Genomic DNA, 25642 nt, shown 5'->3' with positions numbered 1-25642 from the left:
CCCTACTCAGTGCCCACAGCCTGGCTTGCTCAGCAGGCACCTTGGAGCCCCGTGGGCAGGGAGAAGTGATGTGTGCCCACTGAGAAATGGAGCATGTCCCTTCTGCCATCGGAAATCTCACTCATAAACTTCTACTCAGCTTTAAAAAAAGAGGGAGAAAACAAAGAAATGCATTACAGCATTGAAAAAGGACAAAGTGCTGGTCCAGCTTTGAGATACCTCCTGAGGCACTCTGGGGATATCTTCCCTTTCTTCTTCCCTTTCCCCTGGCAGTGCCCTCTTGGTGCCAGACTGAATCCTCCAGGCAGGCTGCAGGGAGCTTGCCCTCCTGGCTGCCACACTTGCCCCCTGGTAGGCAGGGTCAGGTCTGGGTGGGTGCCTGGGGCTCATATCCTCCCGCTGCCCCAATGCCACTTGGTGTTTTCTGCCCTGTCTGCTCTGGTTTTATGTGCTGCCACAACTTGTCAATGTGCTGTGTGGTACATCAACACATCGACACTACACAAACAGAAGGCTAACAGGGAATGATTTATCCAGGACAACACGTCTGTGTGTCCAGCAAGGCAAGATGTCCTATAAACAAAATTCAGTATTTACTGAGGGCTCGCTGGCAGAGCTGGTGTTTTGTAGCACAGTTGAATTACACTTGGATCTCGCTCTTTCTGGGTGTTGCTCGTTTAATCATAGGATGCTTTCCTTTTAATTAGGCACTGCTGCTACTGATGAGAGAATTAGCAGACTCTTCTTTTAATGGAGAAGCTGAGGCTGTGGCAGCTGTGCTGTAATGGAGGTGGTGGGCAGAGGCTTTGTGCTGCATAGAAACCCCAGGCTCTGCACCTCAGTTTCTGTTCCCTGGAAAATGTCCTTTTTAGGGTGGTCCTGGAGGGTTTCTTTTTTTTTTTTCCTATAATATATCATTTAGTCAAATAAAGGATGTTATTTCCCCCAGCTGCTGTGTTGTGGCCCTCAGAGAGAAAATCTGAGTGATTTTGCCAGCTCTTTTCCTCCCAGCCCAGTGTGCATCCATGAAGCTGGTTGTGTGCCAGGAGTCAGTGACTCTCTCAGGTACAACATGTCTGGAGCTGGTCGATAGTGTTTTGATTAGATGGTTATTGTCAGAAAATGGCAGTTTATCACATTCGAAGCTGTTTGTGGGGAAAGGAGCAGTTTCAGTGAACTGGCCTCAAAACCCCCCTCAACTTTATTGGAATATGCTGTTTGAGGTGTTTGAAATGTCCATTTGGACAGTTGGGGAACAAAAAGTTCCATGTTCTTCTTCAAGCTGGTTTTTATTTATGTTTTTCATTTTGGTTGATTTGCAGTGCAAAACAAAGGGATAAAGGAATGGGGACTGAAACAGAGGGAAGAACCTCCAAGATTTTGTGTGCTGTGTTTTAGTTTCCAAGTCTGAAATTCAGAATTCTTGTTTGGGATGGGATGATAATTTCAATTCCCATGAGAGAGAAAATCACGTTCCTGCTGTACTGTAATGATGTCTCAGGAAAGAGGTCTCAGACATATTTGTGATTTCTCTAGAGTAGAAGAATCTTATTAAAAAATCTTATTATCCATATACATCTGTGGCTGAATGAAAATCCCATAGCTGGCATTCCTAGAAGGGCATGAATCCCCACTGCCTGGCTGAGATTCCCCAGGGCAGGATCATGATCACAGCCCCCTTCTCTTGGTACAAATAAATCCCAGTGGTGCTCATGGCAGGGGTGCCCCACGGACCAGCTGCAGCCCTGTGTCCCTTGAAAGGGATGATGAGCTGCTTCAGGGGACTCATGAGCTGCCCTGGGGACCCCTGAGTGGGACTGAGGGTCTTGGGGGGATGTCCTGCTTCACAGATGGCTGTGAAATCCCCCAAGTAATTTGCATTGCCCCATCTCAACTGTTTAGGGATGTGTAGTTTCCCAAAACAAAATAACTCAGATGATTTCAGGTCAGAGTGGGGTGTGCTTCCAGTAGATGCTCAGCTTTCCCCCTCCAGCAGAACTCTGGGCTGCTCTGGATCTTCTCTACTCCTGGATGGATGAAATGGAAGTTTTCCCTTTCTCTTTCAATCCAGTTTGGCCAATCATCTTACATTTTTGGATATTAATTCTGGTTCAGGAGTTCCCACTCTTCATTTTTATTATGTCTGCCCAGTGTCTCAGATATTAAAAACTGTTTCCTGCAAGAGAAGTGGTAGAGAGTGTGTGGGGGAGGAGTGGGGGCTTGGCAGATTTTTGGGGTGAAGCAGTGGAAGGCAGGCAGATTTGTTGCTGCTGTGTCAGCACGGGCTGACCCATAGCCCTCACAGGCCATTGCCAGGGCTATTTGTGTGTTGGATATCTCCTGAGCTGGGTGGTCTGGGAGGGGAAATTTCATGGGACAGAGGTGTCAAAGCCCCTCCAGTGTGTGCTGAGGATCAAGTGCTGCTCCCCCTCTACCTCCCCACATCACCCAGCTATGCCCTGCCAGCACCTCCCATCCAGATTTGCACATTCCAACAACATCTGGCCAGAAAGTGCCCATGAATTCCAAAGTTTTATTAATCCATGCTATTAACACATCACCCCTTCCAGGGCTGTTGGACTTTCCATGTCAGCCACCACGGGGAAAGGATGGAAAGGATGTTGTGACTGTGGGAGATGTTGGGAGAGGGTTTAACTGGGTTGTGCCTGTGGGACCAGTTAGATTTCACTGTGCCACTGCAGAGGGGGAACAGAGGGAGGAAATCAGCCTTCAGGGTGCAGGTTAGTGGTGCTGATGGATGAGAAGGAAAGCTTCCAGGAACACATCTCCTTTCCAGCCATATCACTGCAGTACTAATAACAGCACAGCCTGCCTCGGCACTGGGGCACTCATGAATGAGTTGGCATTTTTTGTGAGTAATGTAGAATTGTAGCTGTTTCAAATTGTCCTGAGGTGCAGCTTGACATATAAGTTCTTGGCCTATTTATTACCCTGTGTCTGAGTGTTCCCATAGGTATTACAGCGTTAAACCACGGCCAAATTTAATATTGGGAGCTGCAGCATTTATGTTTTAGCTGTAGATCAGTGGGCAGGTGATTTGGGCTGTGTGCATGGTGTGTTTGGCAAGCTCTAGCCAAGGGATCTGTTCTTCAGCGAGGTTGTTTGAGGCATAAATTGTGTTCGACACCTTTTTTTTTTTTACTTTTTTATTACATTTTCTTTTAAATGCTGCTGCTTCATCCTTTGCTATCATGTGTCATCACAAGCTCCTGCCAATATCTGTGCAAGTCCTCAGGGATTCACTACCACGCTGAGATAACATCACAGCAATTTGGGTCCCCATCTACCCTCAAGCTGGGTTGGAGGAACTTGAGCTGCAAAGGCTGGGCCTGGGTAGTTTAACCCTTGGAAACAAAGATTTGAATGCCTGCATGGATTTATCTGGGTTTTTTTGCTAGCATGTATCTATGAACCCCTTTGTCACTGTAGTTTTTTGAGGTTCTGAGGCACAGTTGACCTTGGCCCTGAGGTCTCTACTCTCATTGCTGGGTCACCTCAAGTCAGACACTACAATCTGCTGTGGTGTGGCAGCTCCTGGTCTGTCACAGGAAGTTTTTGGCCAGTCCTGAATGTTTCATGTAAGTGGAAGGTGCAGTCAAGTGCATGTGTTGCACATTCTCCTCTGCTCGTGGTGTGGCTGCTGTGAGGGTGCACATCTGCCCATAACCCACTACAGTTATGGTCCAGGCATCTAAAGCCACATGGGTGGTTGAAAGTGGGGATTAGACCAGCCAGTGCCAGCCTACCCCAGGAGAGCCTAGCAGCCACTGTGTGTGAGGTGTTTGGTGAGCTGTGCCAGCCCACCATCAGCACTGCTGCTCTGACCCCACTGCCACCTGCCAGGGGATGTCAGCTCCTGATTGTAACAAAGCCTTTCAGCAGAAACACACATCTGTGTGCTGGGGTTAAATGGGGAGAAGGGATCTGATGTGTGGATTCTGCCTTTGCCACTGCCTGATCAGGTTTTGTCTTCTGGCATATGTGTTCCAATAATTCACCCACCTGTCAGGGAAAGCGAAGCACTGGGCATCTGCAGGCATTGTTGGGAAGCCTCTGTGAAACATGCTAAAAAACTCACAAAAGGTATTAATTTAGGTCTAAGACTACCAGGGATCTTGGTAGTTTTTTCAGAGCTTTTTCTTAAGTTTTTCTTAAGTTTTGGGGTTTTTTTCATACCTCCGTTTTCAGATTGCCTGTCTGGAACGCCAGGATCGGGCCCTTCCTCAGTTGCAGATTTGGGGTTACCTGATAATGAGTTTTGTTTTTTGAGTAATGAGATTTTTTTTTTGAGCCATTCTAGTTATATCACCTCAGATCTCTGCTTTTGAAAAATCTTAGCTCAAATCTTTTGATGAGCTACTAAACAAAAAGGCAGTCCCTAAAGGGATATTTTATGTGAGAAAATGGCCTGACTTTCCCTTCTGCATAAGCAGAATCAGTGTGGGGGATGTCAAAGCATTAAGCCTCAGTAAATGCCACTTCTGCCTAAACCTCCTGAGGTGGTACTAAAGCTCTGATTAACGTGAAGTCCATGTCCAGATTTACCTGCTGAATTTACAATGGACTTTTAAACCTTAAACACTCTAATAGTATTTTCCTTCCATCTCCTGGGCTTTAGTGAGCTATTGCCATTTTCTCACCACATCATTAGTGTCGGAATTCTCACACTTGCAGTACTGGGGCTTGTTGTGTTTCCACATGTGATTTTTGGATATGGAGCTTTTCTCAATTTTCTCCTCTTCTTTCCCCAGCCGGAGGAACTTACCAATGCCCTGGAGATCAGCAACATCGTCTTCACAAGCCTCTTTGCCCTGGAGATGCTGTTGAAAGTCCTTGTTTATGGTCCTTTTGGCTACATTAAGAATCCATACAACATCTTTGATGGGATCATTGTGGTGATTAGGTACAAACCTTGAGCTTTCTTTATGTGTGTTTCTCCTCATTTGGCTGTTTAATTAAACAGAAAGTAATGGAGAGTTGGCATAAATACCTTCCTGTGACACTTTACACTTCTCTCTGTAATGAATGCACTTAGGCATGATTGCTAATACATATCTTGGGATTATTTTATGGTCATTTTAGAGAGAGGCCCAAGCAGAAAGCTACCAGTCCAATGTCCTGGGACAGTCTGGGATCCAAATGGCACAAACAGTGCCCGATTAAGTATCTCTGGTTTTTTGGCACATGCAAAGGCTATAACTGCCCCTGCAGCTGCAGTCACTGATTTCCAGGCATATTTTTGACACTCAAGTGGGGCTCTGCTCTTTGCAAGCCTGGACAGAGTCCAGATCACCGCGGGCACTGGCAGCGCGCGTCTGCCCACTTTCCACCTCCCTTCCCTCCGAATCTCACCTTCCCTTCACTGCCTCTCCTGCAGGCCTTTGCAATCAGGCTTTGTCCTGTCCCCTTGCAGTGACATTTTTGTTTTCCTCAGCGTGTGGGAGATCGTGGGCCAGCAGGGCGGGGGGCTCTCGGTGCTGCGCACCTTCCGCCTGATGCGCGTGCTGAAGCTGGTGCGCTTCATGCCAGCCCTGCAACGCCAGCTCGTCGTCCTCATGAAGACCATGGACAACGTGGCCACCTTCTGCATGCTGCTCATGCTCTTCATCTTCATCTTTAGGTGAGCTTTGGCAGTTCCCTGTCCTGGGGTTTTTAGATGGGATGTCGTGGTGGGATGAGATGACAGAGTCCGTGCCAGAGCGTGGCTCAGCTGGATGGTCCCAGGAACAGCATTGCTGGCTGTGGTTTGCTGCCCTAAATTCTCTCAGTTAGCCAGATGAGATCTTTGCAAAATGGTTTACAAAGAAAATCTCTCAGGCTACATGGTTCCTTCACATCACCCCAAGACAGAAATCCCATTACTTACCAGCTATCAGAAAGCCTGGTGCTAAAAATATTGCCAAGAAGAGGATGATGTTCCTGAAGACATGTCTGACATGGAGGTGCTTGTGCTTTTTCATGGCCTCATCTTCAGACAAGTAGAAATGTTAGAAACAGGGTTGGCGTAGCCCTGTATTTTTAGATTTTGGTCTAGATTTTGAGAAGAGCCTTTCTCCTTCTACAGCCAACTGTGGTGTTTGAGCAACACAGGCACTGGGAAGGCTGAAGAGAAACAGTCTCTTCCAAGAGATAATGTCCCTTCTTCCAGTGAGACTCCAAAACTGCCATTTGTAGCTGTGGTGCTCAGTAGAGCTGTAAATAATTTGATTATTCAGGTTACTAGCAGAGAACAGGGAAAAGCAGATTATTCTTTTAGTATCTATCCATAATGAAAGGTATTCTGTTCTTCTGTCAAAATTGAAAAAGCTGTTTCGAATCCCCTGATATGTCTTATTCAGGCATTTCACAGAAACCCTTTTTGTCTTCCTAATTCAGTTGAAGCATATTTTGCTGAAAATGTGTCATTGCAAAACAGAAAGTCAAAACATTTTGTTTAGAAAATGTTGAAAGACAATGTTTTGACTCACAAAAAATGAAGCAGAAGAAAAACAAGGAGCAGACACACTTTTTGGTTGAAACTCCTTGACAGATTTGACCTAAATTCACAACTGATTTGCCTGATCCCAAGGCGTGTTTTTCAACGAACAAAGGATCCCTCCTTAAAAAAAACCCCAAAAAACCATAAAAAGGGATTGCCCAGGTGAAATGAGGAGAGAGTCACCCTGCTGTATGGTTGCTGATCTGTGTGGTGGTCCTGTTGTTGAGCCCCTGTCTCCTGTCATTTGCAGCATCCTGGGCATGCACCTCTTTGGCTGTAAGTTTGCTTCGGAGCGGGATGGGGACACTCTGCCCGACAGGAAGAACTTTGACTCCTTGCTCTGGGCCATCGTCACTGTTTTCCAGGTACAAAATGGAAAATGCCACAGCTGATGGGTGTTTTGAGACTGCAAAGGACTGGGGTTGTTTTCCAACTCATCTGACAGAGCTTAGTGAAGCTCCATGCCATGGAGAGAAGATGAGCCAAAACCACAAGGGAAGGTTTATGGGGGCTTTCAGACTGTGTTCCACACTAAATCAGAACCCTGGTGAGGAGGGGCTGCCAAGGCAGGTGGCTCTTGTGTTTGAAGGGTATGGACTGGGTGGGTGAAAGAAAATGTAGAGGGAAGGGGTGGAAAGGAGGAGATCAGGACCATTTGCAGTGGTATTTTGACAAATGGAATCTGGTTTATAGCCAACATGTGCAGTTTTTGTTCTAGCAGCTCTGTGCCCTGTAACCCTGGGGTCTGTGGAGGACTTTAAGTCATCCTGGCTGACCAAAGGAAAGGTCTGACCAGTGTTATGTTACCCTCCCTTATGGATGTCCCTGGACATGGGGGACAGGGCATTTTACACAAGGTCCTTGCTGGTGCCTGAGAATCACAGCCACTCACTCTGGTCCTCTCTTTTCTCTGGCTCAGAAGAGATTTATCCCCTTGTGGTTGCAGCTACAGTAGATACCCTAAAAGCAGGATGCTTGTCTGGCCTATCCAGAGTGTGGATACCCAGCATGTTATCCTCCAGCAGCTCCATAGTCCTGATACCCTTCCCTCTGCAGATTTTGACCCAGGAAGACTGGAACAAGGTCCTGTACAATGGCATGGCCTCCACCTCCTCCTGGGCTGCTCTCTACTTCATCGCTCTCATGACGTTTGGGAATTATGTTCTCTTTAACCTGCTGGTGGCCATCCTGGTAGAGGGTTTCCAGACAGAGGTAATGTCCTCATGCTCGTGCCTTTTGCTTTCTTCTCAAGTTTTAAGGCTCCAGATCCTGGAATCTGATTTCTGAGGTGGACAGCAATACCTTGACAAAAGTGGTACGGGAAGAAAGTGGGGTAAAATATTAGGTCTTCTTTTTTTTTTTTTTTTTTTTTTTTTAAACTTGTTTTTTTCTTTCTGTAGCCATGGTGCAATTTAATACAGCAAACCCTCTAAATGAAGGGCTTAAATGAAAAGCATTGTTAGCATTAATGCAGGAGTGGGAATTGAGGGGTGAGTCAGGCTCTGTGGATGGGATTGCTGCTATGACAGTCTCTTTGAAACTGTTTTCACCGTGTCTGTCATCCAGATTCAAGGCCCCTCCTGAAAACTTACACAGGCTGGTAAGAGATTAGTGACACGATTATCTTTTTTTTTTTTTTTTTCCATGGTATGCATTCATGGAGCTCTTCCAGTTCCCAGCCCTGCAATGCTCTGTGTATTTTAAAGTACATGATTTCTGGTCTCTGCCATCTGCTTCCTCACAATGGGAGCTTCCCTGAGACAACCTGCATTGCTGGAGGCTTGGAGGGGGCACGTAGGCTTGAGCTCAACCCTTTTTTCCATCCTATTGCCAATTCAACTGTCCAACTCGGAGTGGGTGTGCATGTCACCTAGTACCCCTCAGAGTGGGGAATTTGTAATGCCCACCCACTCCTTGAAAAAGTTTTCTAACTATTCAAGAGCACCCATAAGGGGAGGGGACCCTTACACCCTGCCTGGGGGGTTGGCTGGGAGGTAAATACAACCTAAAACTCCTCACTAGGGTCTGCTTGTATGGGCTGTGCTTCTACACACTATCTCTGATTTTTTGAAGTATTCTGGGGTGAATAAATATTATTTAAGATTTGTTGCATGTGTATTATAATATCCTGCCACCCTACAAACAGAACTGTTTTTATTATCATTACTATTTTTGAAGTTTGGTGTTAAATTAATGGAGTCATACCAGGACATAGCAAGAAAAAATATTTTTTTTATCATCTCTCTCTCCATGTTGGTGCTTTTCTTTTTTAATTGTTATTGTTGTAGCTGTTTCTGTCTGTAAATAACCCCCACCATTAAGCCAAAGGGACAATACTGCTGGGTTCTCTTGAAGAGCAAAATGTTCCTTTACTCAGTTCTCTCAAATAGCAAAAATGTTCCCTTGCTTGAGTGGTAAGAGGTACAAAGCTCCTTGTCTGTTCCTGGTGACAACTTCGAAACCCAACCTTTGTTCAATCTGGCTAATTGATCTTTGAAGGTCACCAGCACAGGAGATCACCTGGTGCACCCACTATGCAGAAGAAAAGGACACAGCCTTTAAATGCAGCAGCACATTTGCCAGCCTCTGTTCTTTAAGGCAGGCTGACTCCCCTGGCTCAGCCTGGTTTACCATGCTGGAGCATGCTCCTGCTCCACCACTGCCCATGCCTCTTCTGGGCAGCAAATTATCCCTTGCCTTGTGGCCAGCTGTGCCATGGTGCAACTCCCTGTAAAGTCATGTCCTGGCTTAATGTGTTGTGGTTTTATTCCAGTAATGACGTCCTTGCGGGTATGGCTCTCCTGGAGTCAGAGAAGTGCCTGCAGCACTCCTCAAATTTGCTCTTGGCTGTTTTCTGCAGCAGGGCTGCCCCATCAGCTGCCCCCATTCTCCTCTGCCAGGGCAGTGCTGGGCTGGTCCAAGCCAGCTTCAGGATCTCTGTGTAAGCTGAAATGTGCTTTAAGTGCTGTGTAAATCAGGGAGGAACCTGGGATTTGGGACAGCCTGAAGCTAGTAATGCTCATGCCAGTATTGAGGTGAGCACAGGGACCAGGAGCCAGTGCAGCCCCCAAAGACCAAACCTGGGTTGTCAACTGACATGTCATGTGCAGCTATGACAATTTTAACAAACTCACCCCATATTTCTATAATTTGTGACTCTGATTACACTGTTGTTTTATATCTCAGGCTTTGATGATACCTTTTTCATAATAATCTCTCTTCCACATCCTCGTTATTCTGAGCTCTCTACATTCTTCCAGTAAGGTGTGATGGCACCAAGAGGTCCCTTGGCTCAACACAGGTTTCCTGCAGCAGACTGAGAGCAAATGTCTCTGGAGGTCAGGCCCCAGGTCTGGCCTTGCTGGTTTGTGTTTATTCAGCTTTGCTGGTGTGTAGCTTTGCAAACAGATCACGTTCTGGTTTTTGCAAGCCAGCACAGAGAGGATCCTCTCCTAAGCAGAATTAATAGAGAGATCATCTCTCGCTGTAAACAAACCCCGGCGTCTACTGCCCGTGTCTGCACTTGACTCTTCTGAGTTGAGTTTGTTGGGTTTTTTTTTTCCATTCTCCTTCAGATTTCTGGGCTGAAACACAATCCTGGGGCTGCTGCCTTTATCTCCCTGGTCCTTGAGTGCCTTTCCTCAATCCACAAGCACCTCGTTAATTTTAGTGCATGGCTTTGCAGCCCCAGTTGCCAGGCAGCAGATGACTGTAAGCAGCTGAAAAAACTGAAAGTGCCTCTTCCAAACTTTAAATACGGAGCAATGTATTTTGCAGGATTGAGGTGGAGGTTTTCTCCCCTTTTTTTCCTTTAATTTGGTAACCAGCTTCTCTCATGCAAAAGGCACAGGCAGGACTTTTTTACCATGTGGTTATTTTTGACTGCACATTACCTGGTTGAATTGGACCCTGGTGTTGGTGTGGAGAAGGTGAGCAGGGGACTTTGAGCTGCTAACTGGAAATTGGTGCATGACCACTCAGGTGCCTGCCTTGGAGACTTCTCTCTGAAGCAAGGAATGACTCCTCTTAGTCAGGCACAAAGCTCATCTCCTGAGGGAATTCCTAATAGTGTTATCTCCAAGATGTATTCTTCCATTGGTAATCCTCCCAGTTTGTGTCCTGTTGTCCCCATCTGTCCTCACTCATGGGTTTGATCCCTTCTGTCCTTTGTGCCCTGCTCCCTCCCTGGACTCCAGGTCCTCCAGCCTTTCCATCCTTTTCTCTGCAGGACACTACCTGCTCTCTAGAGGCAGCATCCTTGGGGAAATACAGATGTTCAACTTCTTCTGGGCTTTCACCAGAGGGAACAGTGCCTCCTCCTGCAGGGGAGATTTTGCATGGTGTTTTTCTATTGTATTCCTATTGGCTTCAGTGGGTTTTTCCTTGTGAAAGGAAATGTTTCCATCTTTTCCCTTTTGATGGCTTTTCCATTTCTCTCTCTCTGTTACAAGCAAAGACTTTAAGTTATGTGTCCATCACGTTGCTGGCAAGTCCTTAAACTCTTCATCCCAGCCTAGGCTGGGATGAGTTTTGTAACCATTTAGCAACCAGAGGAAAGATCCACTGCCCTGTAGGCAAGAAATTCAGCTGGTGGGATAATCTGTGCCCTACTGCTGCAGCATGGAACCTCTGCCACACTGCTGAGAAATGCTGAGGAATATTGGGAGAGCCACCTCTGAGCAAGGGGAAGCACAACAAGGTGAAAAATGGTGTCTGTTTTCCAAATGGACAGGGAAAGGCTGGATTCTGGTGCTGTGAAATGTTGGGGTCATGGGTGTGGCAGAATTTCCCAGGGTGGGGCTGTGCCCCCCTGGCTGCAGACCCCTGGTTTAAACTGCTGATTTAAATGGGTGTCTCCACTAACAGGGCTGAGCAGGGATCTGAACTCACAGCAGACTGTGTCTCTCCTTAAATTAGGAATTTCACCTGCAAGAGCACTGATATTGTGTTAATCAAACATTCATTAAAAGCCTCCATTGCTGCTTAATGAAGGAGTAATAAATAAAGATGCTATTATACAGCTGCAAAAAAAAAAAATCATGTTTTCAATAATTAGCTGGTGTTTCATTAGCACAATTATCACTTAGGAGCTGAAGCGAGCTCTGTTCGAAACACTTAATTTAAAGGGTATAAGGCTGGTCCCTTCAAAGGGTTTCTTTCCACCTGAGATCTCCCACTCTCTCCCTGTGCTGACTGGAATGGATCCAGCACATGGCTTTCCATTGTGGCCACACACTGCCCTCCTCCCCCTCTGCTTCCCTGCCTCTTCCCCCGTGTTTTTTGATTCCCCACTCAGTACTGTTGTTGAAACTGAAAATTGAACCCCACCTTCCCCTTCCTCCCTGTTCCCTCCCCCCGTTTCTCCTTCAGGAGATCTCCAAGCGAGAAGAAGCGAGTGGGCAGTTAAGCTGTATTCAGCTGCCTGTCGACTCGTCGGGGGTACGTACAGCACATCCCACCCACCGTGCTCGTCTCTCTCGTGGTGCCTGGTCACACACACACTGTGCTGCTGTTCTCATCGTAGTCGCTCTCATTCTTTTGGGGTCTAGTTGGGTGTTTTGGAAGTGGTTTTTTTGGTTTTTCTTTCCTTTTTGTCACCCTCATTGTTGAGTCAGCCCTGATTTTAAGTCCCTTCCTTCTTTGAGGGACCCAGGTAAATTAAGGTGGGTGCTTCAAAGTGGCTCCAGCCAGCAGCTCTCACTAGCCCCTGGGGAAGGCTCCCCAAGGGGCTGTCACAGCCTCTCCATGGCACATCCCAGTGTGGGATGTGGATGGTGATGCTGATTGCAGGGCATGCCTGCCAAGGCTCCCTCCTGCAGGCGGGGGAGGATGCCCAGGAGTGAAGGGACCTGGAATCAAACCTGTTTTGATAGGTGTGTGTGTGTTGACGTGTGTGTGGGTGTCCTGTGCTCTTGCAGGACAGGGTAGGACAGCAGCAGTTGCACTGTGGTGTGTCCCAGAAAGGCTGGTGGGAATACTGAGAATGCCACATTACAGGATGTGAAATGGTCTTGTTCAGGTCCGAGGAAGCCGTGGATCTCTGAAGCACAGCATTCCACAAACCTCACCCTTCTGCCAAGCTTATCTCTCTCTTTACCACTCACTGCCCTTTCTGTCCTTTCCAAGAAGCCTGGCTTTTCCCTCATCCCAAAAGCCTTTCCCCTCATATCCCAGCGTGTCGGTCCCTTTTGGTACAGGCTGGTTTAGTCATTTTACTGCCTGGTCCAGCTTGACATACCCTCATTTCCCGAAAGGATTTTAACTCCCTGTTCTCTCATAACCCCTTTTCTATCCAGAAAGGCAAACTGGGAGTGCAAGAACAGGTAACGGGCAGCAGCACCGGCTGCGAGATGTTCGTCTGCACCGTCCTGAGTCTGGCACGTGGTGTTTGGGAGGGGATGCTCACTGCCCTCCAGACATGGGGTTTGGTGCTTGGGAAGGGGGTGGGAAGTCCCCACATAGCTCTGCTTTTCCCTCTCAGCACACATCTCACTGTGCCCCCTTAAAACTTTCCTTAGGGCTGTTGAAAAGCACTTCAGGAATACAAATAAGACAAAAAATTCTTCCCAGTATTTATTTCTTTTAAATAACCCATTAGGAAGAATGAGTAATTCCTGGCAGACTCGCTGACAGGCTGAGCTGGGAGCTTTTGTGGGGAGAATACCTGGAGCCAGCTGGAGCCCCTGTTCTCACAGAGACTGGATCTGACTCCAGCAAAGCTCAGGCCAGCCTCGCTTTACTGCTCCCCCTTGCAAGGTGCATTCCTGACCTTCTCAGACTGTGTCCTGCAGGAGGAGCTTCCCTGAAAAGCACAGAAGTCCTGGATCCTCAGGAGGGAACATTTTGAGCCAATAATTCACGTCACACTCTCTTTTGCCTTAAAAATATCTCTGAGTGTCCGGCCTGCCTGGAAAAAATATCTGTAAGAGTTTAGTAACTTCACACTAAATAGGGGGGAGTATTGGGGCTCATCCCTCTGTGGTTTTGCTTAATTATGAAGTGTGGGGCACTGACCTGTGTTGGATTCATCTCTTCCTCCTGTCCCATGCTGGGATCCTTCTGAGATTTTACAGTCAATGGGTACCCTAGCACCAAACCTCAGCAGTGCTGGTCAGGGCTCCTGCAGATGCAGCTTAGCCTTGGTGGGGTTTTCTGGGGCTCCTGGGCTCTCACTGCTAAAGTGAGGATCTGCTTGGCTTCTCCCATCCCAGCATCTTTCCCTCCCCCCTTCCCACCTCTTCTCCATCGTGACAGGGCTTGGTGCCCTTTGCCAGAGCAGTGGTTTCAGCCATGAATCCTCCTCTTTTTGGATGGGTATCGATCATTCTGGCGAGCACCTCTGCCCCTCTTAGGTGTATCCTGACTATACCACACCCTAAGCGCCTTTCTGCAGTGCCAATGGACAGAATCGGGGTCTGTGCCACAAGACCGAGCAAGAACCCAGGCACCACGCAGAGAACAATGCTCAACATCATCTTCCTCTGCCTGAGAACGGGCACCTATCAGAGCAGGCAGGCCTCGCTCTACCACTGATGTTCAAAATGATACAGCAGAATTTAACCCCCCAGATGATCCAGTGTAAATCCCCAAAACTCCTGCTCCTCTTGTGTGTGGCAGCTGGGAGGGAAAGGGTCCTTCGTGGCATTTGATGTTGGGTTCTGCCACCTGGATCCTCTCTGTGCTGATGGGATGTCCATGGACGCGTCACGTTTGTCACCTTGGAAATTTGGGTCTGTTGTGCCCTTTCTGCACCCTGGATTTCTCCATCAAAGCATCATTAGAAAGAGCCACACCCAGGGAGTTTCAGGTGTATAAATTCAGAGAGATTAGTAGGATCATCTTTTGTCCTCAAATTGTTCATCAATATCAGTCCTTCCCTAACATCTGCCACATATGCAATTCCAGCAGCAAAAATTAAGCAATAGTTTGGTTTTTCTCCTGATCCCTTTCTGGGACTATGTTTGGAGCCAGAGGCAATCCGTCTTCCTGGTAGGAGGTTAATTAGTCTGTGGTATAAACCTGTGCATGCGTCATTTTGTGGAAGGTGATGTTGCATCGTGGTACCAAGTTCAGTGGATCTGTAAGGTGTGGTGTTGGACACGGGGATCCGTATTTGCAGAGGGCTGTCCGTGCACTGTGGCCCCTCAGCCTCCTTGCTGAAGCTTTCTGTTTTGCTCCAGGGTGATGCTTCCAAGTCTGATTCCGAGGGGGATCTCTTCCCCCGCAGCCTGGAAGAGGAGGGAGAACTTAAGAAAAACTTGTCAAATCCAGCCTGTGAGTAATAACCCTGGGAGGACAGGCCCTTCCACAGAAACCTTGCTTTGCTGTGAAAACAGTGTGTCTGAAGGGAAAAACCCCTCCTAGAGGGAATGCTGTAGTCCCAGTTGTGTCATGCTTGACTTTGCAGCAGGCTCGGGGTGGGATTGTGGGATGCAGGCAGGGAGGGATATGATTGCATTCTAACTGTTAATTTCCCCATCAAGCCCGAGGTCTGGGCTTGTGGGGTGTCTCTGCTGGAGGAGTTTGGAGAAGGAGGAGGGAAGGAGCGGGCGGGAAGTTCCAAGGGTTGGAGCTGGTGGGTGTTGATCAGAGGGTTGAGGGGCAGCAGTGACATTTTGGGTGTGCTCTCCTCTACCATTGACACCTCATCCCACTGACACCTGATGCCATTCCTGTTTGATATCCCTCTGCTGGGCTGAACGACCCAGTTCTCCAGAAGGGCTTTTTGGCCCACATCCCCCTGATGCTCAGAGCGGAGCCCTCCCTGCGCAGCACCTTTGCCTGTAGGTGTTCCCACTTGAGGTGTGACTCCCAAAACCCGCTCGTGTCTTGCAGTGATGGCCCTGAGCGACCACCCGGAGCTGAAGAAGAGCCTGACCCCGCCGCTGATCATCCACACGGCCGCCACGCCCATGCCCATGCCCAAGAGCGCCGTGTTCGGGGAGGCAGCGCAGGGCTACGAGTCCCGCCGGGCCAGCGGCGTCTCCGCGGAGCCCGTGGCCACCTACGAGCTCAAGTCCCCGGTACTCGCATCGCCTCCCCCCCGCGGGTGGGATGGCTGTCCGTGCGGCTGGCTGTGCACCCAGACAGCACGGGGCGGGTGGCACGGACCTGATGCGCTCCCTGTCCTTACCCCTGTGTTAGCGTTGAAACACATAATCCCAGAATGATTCTATGCAGGTGCTTTTATTGAGGAGCTCTGGGAATCAGGGCTGCAGACCCAAATCTGACTCCGACATGGATCCGAGATGGACATGTTTTTATACCCTTTTCGTTATATAACTATATATTAATTATTAAACCCATATTGTTCTATTGTATACATTGATCTTATCCAAGCATGAATTCTTGTAATTTTTCATTAGGCCCCCCAAATATCCTTTCTCATTATTCTTGTTACGATTACATCGTTTCTCATGATTCTTACTACGATTAAATAATAACTATATTCAATTACCTAACAATCGTTACATTTAACAATCATATCGTTTATCACATGATGATTACGCAGGTGTAGCTTCACATTATCTAGAAAAGACAAAGCTCAATATTCATTCCCAGGGTCTAGCTCCCTTTCCCAGGCCTAGCAGACCCAACCTTCCTTTCCACCCCCTGAATCTGTTGTACGCAATTCCCATTATTTTAACGCTGCGCTGTCACCTGTCCGTGTCCTTCCCGCAGCCCAGCACCCGCAGCTCCCCGCACAGCCCCTGGCGAGCCAGCAGCTCCTGGAACAGCCGCCGCTCCAGCTGGAACAGCCTGGGCCGGGCTCCCAGCCTGAAGCGGCGGGCGCAGAGCGGCGAGCGCCGGTCACTGCTGTCCGGGGAGGGCAACGACAGCTCCGAGGAAGGCGACAGCTCGGATGAGGAGCACTCCAGCCGCGCCGGCAGCTTCAATGGCTCCTTGCCCCAGCGCATGGAGTCGCTGGAAACAAAAGGGTCCTTTGACCTCCAGGATACTCTGCAGGTGCCTTCCCTGTATCGGACCAGCAGCATGCACAGCACCAGAACCTCTGTGTCTGAGCACCAGGACTGCAACGGGAGGACCTCTCCGGGTCTGCTGCTGCACCAGGTGCACCTGGATGAGCCCCACCAGGATGGAGATGACGGCGATGATGAAGGCAGCATGGTAAGGAAGTGCCACGTGCTCGTTTTGGGCTCTATGACTTGTCAAAACAAAGCTTGTCACCGTCTCAGGAGTTGCACAAGTGGGTGCAAAAAGGATTAGGTCTCACCATCACCACCAGAACAGAGCAGAGTCACCCAGAAGGTCTCTAGACAGTGGATGTTGTCAGAAATGGGATTGGTATCCAAGGAAGTGCAGTATCAGATGGCTCATGATGGAGACGTCAGGATAAAACTGCCCAGGTTCCACTAAATCATGCAGAGTGAAGGCTATTGGAAATATATGCTTTTATGGGTCTCTCTCTCTCTCTTTCTCTCTCTCTTTCTCTCTCTCTTTCTCTCTCTCTTTCTCTCTCTCTCTCTCTCTCTCTCTTTCTCTCTCTCTTTCTCTCTCTCTTTCTCTCTCTCTTTCTCTCTCTCTTTCTCTCTCTCTTTCTCTCTCTCTTTCTCTCTCTCTTTCTCTCTCTCTTTCTCTCTCTCTTTCTCTCTCTCTTTCTCTCTCTCTCTTTCTCTCTCTCTTTCTAGAAAAGCAAGTAAGTCTTCCCACTTCCCAACTATTATTTAGTTTTCTGCCCCTACACCAGCAGCAGAAAACTTCTCTAGGCAAAGAAGGAGCATGGCTTGGTCCCCCATTCCCATGGCAGCATTAGTCCCATGGTAATTTCAGAGGCTCTGCATTAATTTCCATCTGAAGAGGCATTTCACTGATGAGTGTCTCTTTCACGGGCCTGAAAAGTGTCATTTAGGAAATATAAGCTGAAAAGACTGCAAGTGCAGGGAAAGGATGAGGGTTCCTCGTCCTTTTTTCAGATGGATGTTTATATGTTAAAGGGAAAAAAGGGAATCTAGCTGCTTTTCCAAAGTGGTTTCCATGACTCACAGAGTGGGGCTTGAATTGGGGACGAGGGTGTCACAGTTCTGGCTGTCACATGTGCACTGGGGCCAGTTCTGGAGTGTTTCCTGCTCTTCCCAGGTTATCTCTTTGCTCGATTATATCTTGTTCCTAGATTTAAAAGTGTGATGGTCTGATGTGTCGTCCCCAGGGGTGACTGTTTTTCTTGGGGGAGCAAATGGGGTTTGGGAAGAGACATGTGATGGTAGCAGGGGCTGTTCTGAGAACAGGAAAGCTGCAGATTGTGGACACGATTTTACTCTTTTTCACTGACTTTATTGAATGAAAATGGAATTGGGATCATGTGAAGGGATGTGAAAGGGGTGTTGACTCCAGAGTCCTCTGCTCCTTACAGGAGGAGAAGGAGAATTAATGCTGGCAGAACGGAGTCACTCAGCCATGAACTGCCTTTGCAAAAAGCCATTATCCCATTACATCTCCAGCATGCATCCTCAGCCTGGGATTTTTACACATTGTCTTAACTTGATTATAACTTCCGTGAAAAAAATTGAATTTTTTTAAAAAACGAGCAGTAATTATTTTTGGAAAAAATCCCTGCTATTAAAAGAATTGAAGAGACCATGCTCTTTTTTTGCTGGCTTGGGATTTTTTTCTCATGCTCCAACAACTGCTACGTTTTCCAGCTCACCTGGTCCAATCACCCCACCATTGCATTTCTTTTCCCCCCACAGATCAAAAGCCAGCAGTCCCCCTTGGCTGGGGGTGGTGTGATGGGATGTGTCCCTCCTCTCCAGTGCTGACAATGAACTGTTGAATAAGATTTTTAATTTTTATCATCTGCTTTTACCATGAATCAAACATCATCCTCTTTGTACCGAGGTCTGGCCATGGAGGGTGTAATCACCTCAATACCCTCCCATGGAATGGTCAGAAGCAAATGCCAAGGGGAAGAATTGACAGAATAGGGGAAATAAATTGTGTCCCAGCCCATGGGATAGCCACAGCTGGGATACCTGCAGGTGGCTGGTGCCTTTCCCCCATGCTCTGAATTATGTCTTCACTGCAAATCACTAAACCAGATGGATAAGAAAATATTGCTTAAATAGCAAAATGTGTCCCCAGGTTGCAGGGCTTCCCTCCTGACATTTGGGGGAAAACTTTGCTCCTAAATTATCCTTGACAAAGTCGTGGGGGGGAGGGAATTGCATTTTAAATGGAAAAAATTAAATACCAAGCTCCCCATCAACAAAAGAAGACAAGAACTTGACTGTTACTCAGATCAAAGTAATCCTAAATATGCTCTTCTGCATCAAAGCTTTGCATCCCTCCTTGCTGCCTGGATTTGATTGTGTCTGTGCAGAAATTAAAGGAAGAGCAAAGGCTTCATCTGGATTTCCCAGACTACCCCTATATTAGTGCAGCTCTGCTGCCTTCAATGTGTTTATTCTGAATTTCCATCCCTCTGAGGGGCCAGAATCAGGCCCCTGGCAGCTTCTCTCCCCAGAACCAGGAAACCAGGGGGGCTGAAATCTGTTCTTTATTGCATCACAAGGATTCTCTCCCAGAGTGATCACAGCTTTCTTGAGTCCACGTGGCTGTGTCCGGGATCAGGGATCTGCTGCCAGGTCTTTGTTGTTTCCAGCTGTTGGATTTTAGATGATTTGGGGCTTTCTACCCAAACTGCTCAGTGCTCACAGCAGAAAGTAAGGGAAATATTGAATATGCAACCAATGTGTCCCCTCCTCTCTAAAACCTCACTGCATTTTACTATTGCTATTTTTACTATTGCTCCTTTCCCTTTGCCTATTCCACTTTTTTCTCTGTGGTGTATGGTCCAGCCACTCCCAAACCCCCTCAGCCTGTCCCTGTTGCATATTAAAATTAAATAATCAGCTCTTGAGCGCCTCTGTGCAGCTTCCAGCTTGCCTGGAGGTTCTCTGCTGCTTGTAGAGCATTTTTCAGCAGTTCCCCCATCCCTATAATAAATCTTTTATAAATCTAAGCCTCTTCTTTACTCTGAGGAGTACATCAGTCATCTTTTATTGCAAACTGCCTTCATCTTACCCTCAGAAGTGCATTAATATCTGAAATTCCTAAAAATAATAATAATAATTTAAAAAGCAGCTATTTATCAGCAGCTCTCATTGCTGTGGGATGAGGTGCTCTATTCCCACTGCTGCCTGTTAGCACCCAGCATCTTCCCACATCCTGGCTCCTGCTGCCTCTGGTGAAGGGTTTGGATGGACTCACCCAGTGAGATTTTGTCCAAGTCACTGGCAACTGAATCAAAGATTAGTTTTCTTCTCACCCCACATCTTTATTCATCCTGTACAGGTGTGGTTTATGAACAAATAGATGTGATTTACGCCCCGTAATTGACATCTCAGTTTGAACATAATGCAGGCTTGAGCAGCAATCAGCCCCATTGTTGTCAGCACTTGGAGCCTGCCTGGACCTCACTGGGAAAGCCTTGGATGGGGCTCAGGCTGGAAACACTCAGGGTTTATTTCACAAATACTTTACCTTTGGCTCAAATTAACTGAACTCTGCTGTTCCACTGGTGGAAATATGGAGTAATTCCTCCGAGTTTAGGTTTCTGGGGATGTACTTCAGCCCCAGTTGAGTCCTGGTGCTCACCCTTACTGTAGCCCACAGAACAGAGAGACATGATGGAAGATCACTTTTTGCCTTTGTTATCTGATTTAGCCCATGAACTGCAAGCTGCAACAATTAGCCAAACCTCAAAATATCTTTGGCATTAAAATTGGACAAAAGGAATATAAAGAAGCATTCTGTGCTGCTGACGCATTACCATTCACTACAAATCCCCTTGATAAATACCAGAACTGCTTTGAATAATAGATACTTCTGGAAACTTACCAGCACACAAAATGAACTGGACTGAGTTGTAGCTATTACTCCATGTCCAGAGGCTAGGGTAGCAATTGCTGCTCTCACCACAGCTTTGAGCAGACACCCGATTTTTATCCATTTATTTACCTTTGTTAAATCTATGGATAATTAGGCTAACCAGGCTGCTTGAAGGGATAACACAACCCCAAGGATGCATGCTCTATTAAATACAGTTTAGAGAGAAGGGAGCAGTTCTGACTCCTTGCCTGAAGCTGGAAGAGGGATGTGACAACATCCAAGACAGCCAAAACCCCACTGGTGTGCAGTGCATGGTCTGTGTGTGTAGAAGTTGAGGAAAGGATGGATGGCTGAAGGAGCAGGGTAGAAACCTCTAACTTTTCTTTTTGTTATTCAAACTTTTCTTCTTACTTGCTCAAGGTGATTTTCATTTTCTTGAAGGTTCAGGTTGTCACCAAGGGCTTTCATTAAAACAGGCACTGAACCAATTATTCCCCATCACTAATGAGACCCCAGGCTGGATGTCTCTAGGAAGAGAAAGCACTTCCTCTACTCCACTCAATTACCCTAACAAATCCCATTTTTACAGCCCAGAGTACTTCAAATGCTAACAGTTTGCCTCAAAATGAATTCTCCCCCGAGTTTTCAAGATGAAATAAATAAAAGTGCCTTAGCCATGGAGCGTGGGTGCTCCTGGGGTATGAGGATAGTTCCTACACTGTCCTTCACACCCCTCTGTGGCCTCATGGCCCTGAAATCTCTAGAAGAAGCTTCAAAGAGCTCAAACAATCATATTTCTAGGTCTGCTCATCCAAGCCCAGGTGGTAGCAGAGAAATAAGGGTTATGAAAGAGCAAGAGTTGGTTTTTCTTTATCTGCAGAGCACTGGTGACAGTGCACACACCAATCTGTGCATTTATCTTCTGTGCTTTGATGTGGAAGGGCTGGGGAAGCCCTGCTGTGGTAGGCAAGATGTTGGCCTGGTTTTTAATGGTTGTCCATGCACAGGGTGCTAACACTGTTTTACAGTGGGATTAAAGATCTTGATTTTCCTTTAGAGATCTGTGGATGAGAAGGTGATAAATTTAAGCCAGAAGCTGTTGCAGCCAGGATGAGGCTTCCCCTCAGCATCCAATTTTTTATGTCTTTGGTTGACTTATTGGTTCAGGCTTTTGCAGTCTGCCTTCCTGACCTGAAATGACCTTGCAGACAGTGTATAACATAAGTATTCGTGGCTGAGGATGTGCTGTGGTTTCAAGTAGGAATTACTTTGCAGGAATTGGATGGCTCATGTTCATGCAGGTCAGGCTGACCATGGTGTTCCCTTCTGGCTTTATAATCTCCCATCTAGTCTGTTCAAGCTGAACGGGAGGCAGACCATCACTCTTATGTTCCTGGACCAAAACTTGGGCATCAAATAATTTCTTCGGCCTCCCAGTGGTGCATGGACACAGGGTTTGGTCCAGCAAACAGCAGGAATTCTTCTCTCTGTTCCCTTATAACCTCTGACATAAGCATTCTATATTGTTTTTAAGAAAAACAAACAAAAATACCCCACAAAAATTCCCCAAATTACCTTAGAAGATTCAGGCAAGCACCTGATGAGTATTTGGAGGGACTGAGAGGGTTATCATTCCTTTGGGCAAGAGTTTTATTTATCATGTTGGATAACCGTGTGCCAGATGCAGTTAACTGTGCAGAGAAAGAATCAAGAGCGAGCACTGTGAGCTCACAGGGCTGGCACAGCCCTCATCTGGCTGCCAGAGCTCCTTCCCCTGCCCAGCAGGGTCTTGTGTGGGGACATTATTTTATTTCAGCTTCACTGAGCACTTGACGATAACTTTTTAGTGGAAAGCTGCCCCGAGTCCTTGACGTGGAAATTTTGGGGGATTGTTGTTTTAATGGCTCTGTGTTTTCCTCCTGCTCTGTACATTTTCCCTGCAGAGCAAAAGGGACCGCCTGAGGGCCTGGCTACGGGCACAGCTCCCCAGCTGCTGCAAGGAGAGGGACTCGTGGTCCATCTACATCTTCGCCCCTCACTCCAGGTAAGGCAGGGCACTCGGGCCGTGGGGTGTGCTAGGATGGGTGGTAATGATGCATGCCCTCATTGCAATGGCTCACCTGCCTGTTTAGCCCAGACAGGTCTCTGTATGTCAGTCCACAAAACTCCCAGCCCTTCCCCTGCCCCAGCAGGACATCAGGGTTGAATAGCAAACAGTTGCTGGCTGCAGAGGGCACAGGAGTGTCCAGTCAAGACCCATAGCCCAGGGCATGGCTGCAGCTTCATCAGGTTCCTCATTTCCTTTGGCAGTGATGCCAGTGCTCTGCAAGTTTTTCACTTGGTGGAGTGTGATGAGCTTGGAGCAAGAGGGAGAAGTGCAGCATCAAGCCGAAAAATCTGAATTTACCCCACCACACACAGCACAGCAAAGGATTCCCTGACCTCCTCAGCCTACCTGTCTCTGTCCTCCCCCTTCCCTTTCTCTCAGAGAACACCCTCTCCTTGCTTGAAGGCTCTGTCCTTCCCATGTGGAGCCAGCCGAGCTCCGTGCTGTTCCATGCATTCCCTGGACACACACCCACGCACCCGAGGGTTCCCCGTGTTGGAGCTGAGGGTCCTGGACAGCGTTCAGGTTCATTCATACAAAGATTAGAGAGATTTTCAGAAACAGACTTTGGGAAATGTAATACGGTATTATAAATCCTGGGTCAGTGTACAGCCATCTGTCACAATAAATAGCTTGTGTGCCTTTGTTCCATGTGTGCTCAACTCCTTATGGGAGCATTTCTTCCTTTATTTAAGCTAAACCTGAGCACCAGGAACCAGGTAGAGGGGCCTGGCCATGTGTTTGGGTCATGGAAGCAGCTGCCCCCTTCCAAGTGACCAAATCCCCCTATGAACATTCCCAGGCCCTAAAATCTGTGGCTCGGTTCTGTAGCTCAGATCCCTTTCTCTTCATAACCCAATCTGCCCTCAGTGTGCAGCTCTGCCAGGGAGGGGATTGGGAGATTGGAGCTCATCTGCCTTGCAAGCAGAGTGCTCAATTCCCCTGCTCTGCGTTGAGCTGCTGTGTGTCTCCCCAGCCAGTTGAGCATTAATAGCTAGTCTGTGTCTACTCTTTTTTTTTTTTTTTCCTCTCTCGACAGATTCCGTCTGATGTGCAATAAAATCATCACTCACAAGATGTTTGATCACGTTGTCTTGGTGATCATTTTCCTGAACTGCATTACCATTGCCATGGAACGACCCAAAATCGAGCCTCACAGTGCTGTGAGTTTCTGAGGTTTTTTTTCTGTGCTCCTCGTGGAGCAAACAGCTGTGGCAGGGACCCCACTGCTGTTCACTCAGTCTTGTTTTCTTTCTCTTTTTAAAATGGGAAGGTGCCAACACCCCCTGAGTATCCTTTGAGTTAGGTGCAGCAACTCTCCTGGCCCCTACCCAGTCTCCTTTCAAAGCACAAGAGAGCAGATCATGACCTGCAATACATCCAATATCTCATTTCTGGAAGCACAATCAAGGTTTTAACACATGACATAGCATGACATCTGTCTCAGTTTCCTTCCCTGAGAAACCTTCAAACACTTTTCCTCTCTCTACACAATGTTCACTTCTTCCATCTGTTCCCCACAGGCACGTATGTGTGGTGCGAATGGAATGGGGGAAACTGTTCATTTCATACTCTTCTCTCCCCTTTGTGTATCAGTTTTGTTGTGACACCAGAAAAGCTGAATTGATGCAGGCACTGCAATGCTAGTTCTTGGAACATCTTTGTTCTAATACACTAGGTAAGGATTCCTCAAACCAGACCCTCACAGCACAGCAATCAGAGGGGCAGAATCATCCTATTGCTCTTTTATTTTGGCATAGATTGGGGCTGAGATACACTGGGCTCTTGCTGGTTTATCACCCAAGACTGCTCATATCACAATCGTATAGAATCCTGTTTTGTTTATGTAGGCGTGTCAGGCTGTTCATTTTTGTGGATTTTCAATGTAAGACCTTAAAACTGGAGTCTAGGCTGCTCTCTGCCTATTTTAAGCATTCCCTAGTAGTCCTTCTTACTGTAACAGTTTGCCCAGCAGTCCTTTCCCTAAACCCATTTATTTTCAGTTCCCATGCAGTCGTGCACCAACTCTCAGCTGCAAGAAGAGAGCAGGGCTCCCTGGCAGCTGATGTAGCAGGAGGAGATCACCCTGCTTATCCCCAAATGGGGCACCCTGAGAAACTCCCTTAAAATCCTAAATGCTTCCTTTGAGCCCCTTGCTATGTTCTCTGAGAGTTACCACTCCCCAAGACTGGCTCCAAAAGGAGCTGCAGGTACACAGAGAAGGGAAATGGAATGACATGTGTGACTTGGAGGAGTCCACAGCAAAGAACTGTAGCACACAAATATTTCATATAGAAGAGGAGGAGCTGTGGTGTCCCCTGGCATTGGGAGAGTGCTAAGAGGGAAGGAGACAGGGACTGGTGTGAGGTTCATCACCATTAGGTTATAAAAAGGGAGCTGGGCCATGGCCTGGGAGCTGCAGGGGAGAAGAGGAATGCTGAGCAGTGGGGCAGGGGATCCAGGAGTGCATTGGCCCTGCCTGTGCAGATGGAGCTCTCATCTGGAAACAGAGAGAGTTAGTTTAGGTTGAGTTGTTTAAAATAATTGTTCTTTGCTTCCCTGAGCTATGGATTTTCTAACTGCTTCAAGTGAGTTCTCAGTCCTTGTCCCAGTTTCATCTGGCTTATCAGAACAGGGGCTGCTGCTGCGAGCCAGCATGTGCTCCCCACTGCAGAGTACACGGCGTGGCCTGGGGAGATTATCCTTCAAAACAGCCACATGCTCGCCAGGCAGGAATGCAATATCCTCAGTCTCACCTCCATGTTATTGCTGTTTGATCTCCAGCTGCACAGGCAGGTCCCTATCCTCTCCCTCCTGCCCAGTGCCTGCCCCCCTACAGCAGCCTTTTGTGTGGCAGTCAGCTAACAACAGAGATATCTCATATCACAGCTCATGCAGTCACAGTACAGGTCTAGGGCCTAATTAATTATGGGCCACGTATGGAAGCAAGCTGCTCTGTGATTCCTGAGTCACTTCCAGTAAATCATGATATGGCAAGCAAGAGAGTTGCCAAGGTGTTTTGTCTTGTTTAAATTGCATCTCATTTTGAGTGAGAGATCTGCATCTCTTATGGGAATGCTCTGTAGGGAGAGGCAGAAATAAATCCAAAATTGTTAAAAGCAGGACTGGGGCCAATTGCATATGCTCATACATACATGCACACACATCATCATTCCTCCAGCCTCTGC

At 47.5% G+C, this 25642-nt stretch overlaps 1 protein-coding gene across 24 annotated transcripts in view; it reads left to right on the top strand.

Moving 5' to 3' along the window:
- Window positions 1–25642, top strand: part of CACNA1G (calcium voltage-gated channel subunit alpha1 G) — a 142048-nt gene that overhangs the window by 72658 nt on the left and 43748 nt on the right. For 15 of the 24 annotated variants that reach the window (XR_015807857.1, XM_088176763.1, XM_088176769.1 and 12 more), the window contains exons 11-21: window positions 4773–4924; window positions 5456–5641; window positions 6750–6864; window positions 7556–7711; window positions 11870–11938; window positions 12796–12822; window positions 14680–14773; window positions 15335–15522; window positions 16181–16627; window positions 22291–22391; window positions 23494–23617. Coding sequence is in view for 23 of the 24 variants with exons in the window: in XM_088176763.1 (XP_088032889.1) it covers window positions 4773–4924; window positions 5456–5641; window positions 6750–6864; window positions 7556–7711; window positions 11870–11938; window positions 12796–12822; window positions 14680–14773; window positions 15335–15522; window positions 16181–16627; window positions 22291–22391; window positions 23494–23617 (1659 nt within the window). In the remaining variant the exon portion in view is untranslated. The remainder of the gene's footprint in view (window positions 1–4772; window positions 4925–5455; window positions 5642–6749; window positions 6865–7555; window positions 7712–11869; window positions 11939–12795; window positions 12823–14679; window positions 14774–15334; window positions 15523–16180; window positions 16628–22290; window positions 22392–23493; window positions 23618–25642) is intronic. The other 9 variants (XM_088176768.1, XM_088176784.1, XM_088176782.1 and 6 more) reach the window with 3 other exon arrangements.

The sequence above is a fragment of the Sturnus vulgaris genome, chromosome 20 (genome assembly GCF_052056855.1).
Source record: "Sturnus vulgaris isolate bStuVul1 chromosome 20, bStuVul1.hap1, whole genome shotgun sequence".
In the NCBI taxonomy this organism is placed as follows: domain Eukaryota; kingdom Metazoa; phylum Chordata; class Aves; order Passeriformes; family Sturnidae; genus Sturnus; species Sturnus vulgaris.
The sequence above is the reverse complement of the archived record's forward strand: the minus strand, read 5'-3'. Positions and strand labels throughout refer to the sequence as shown.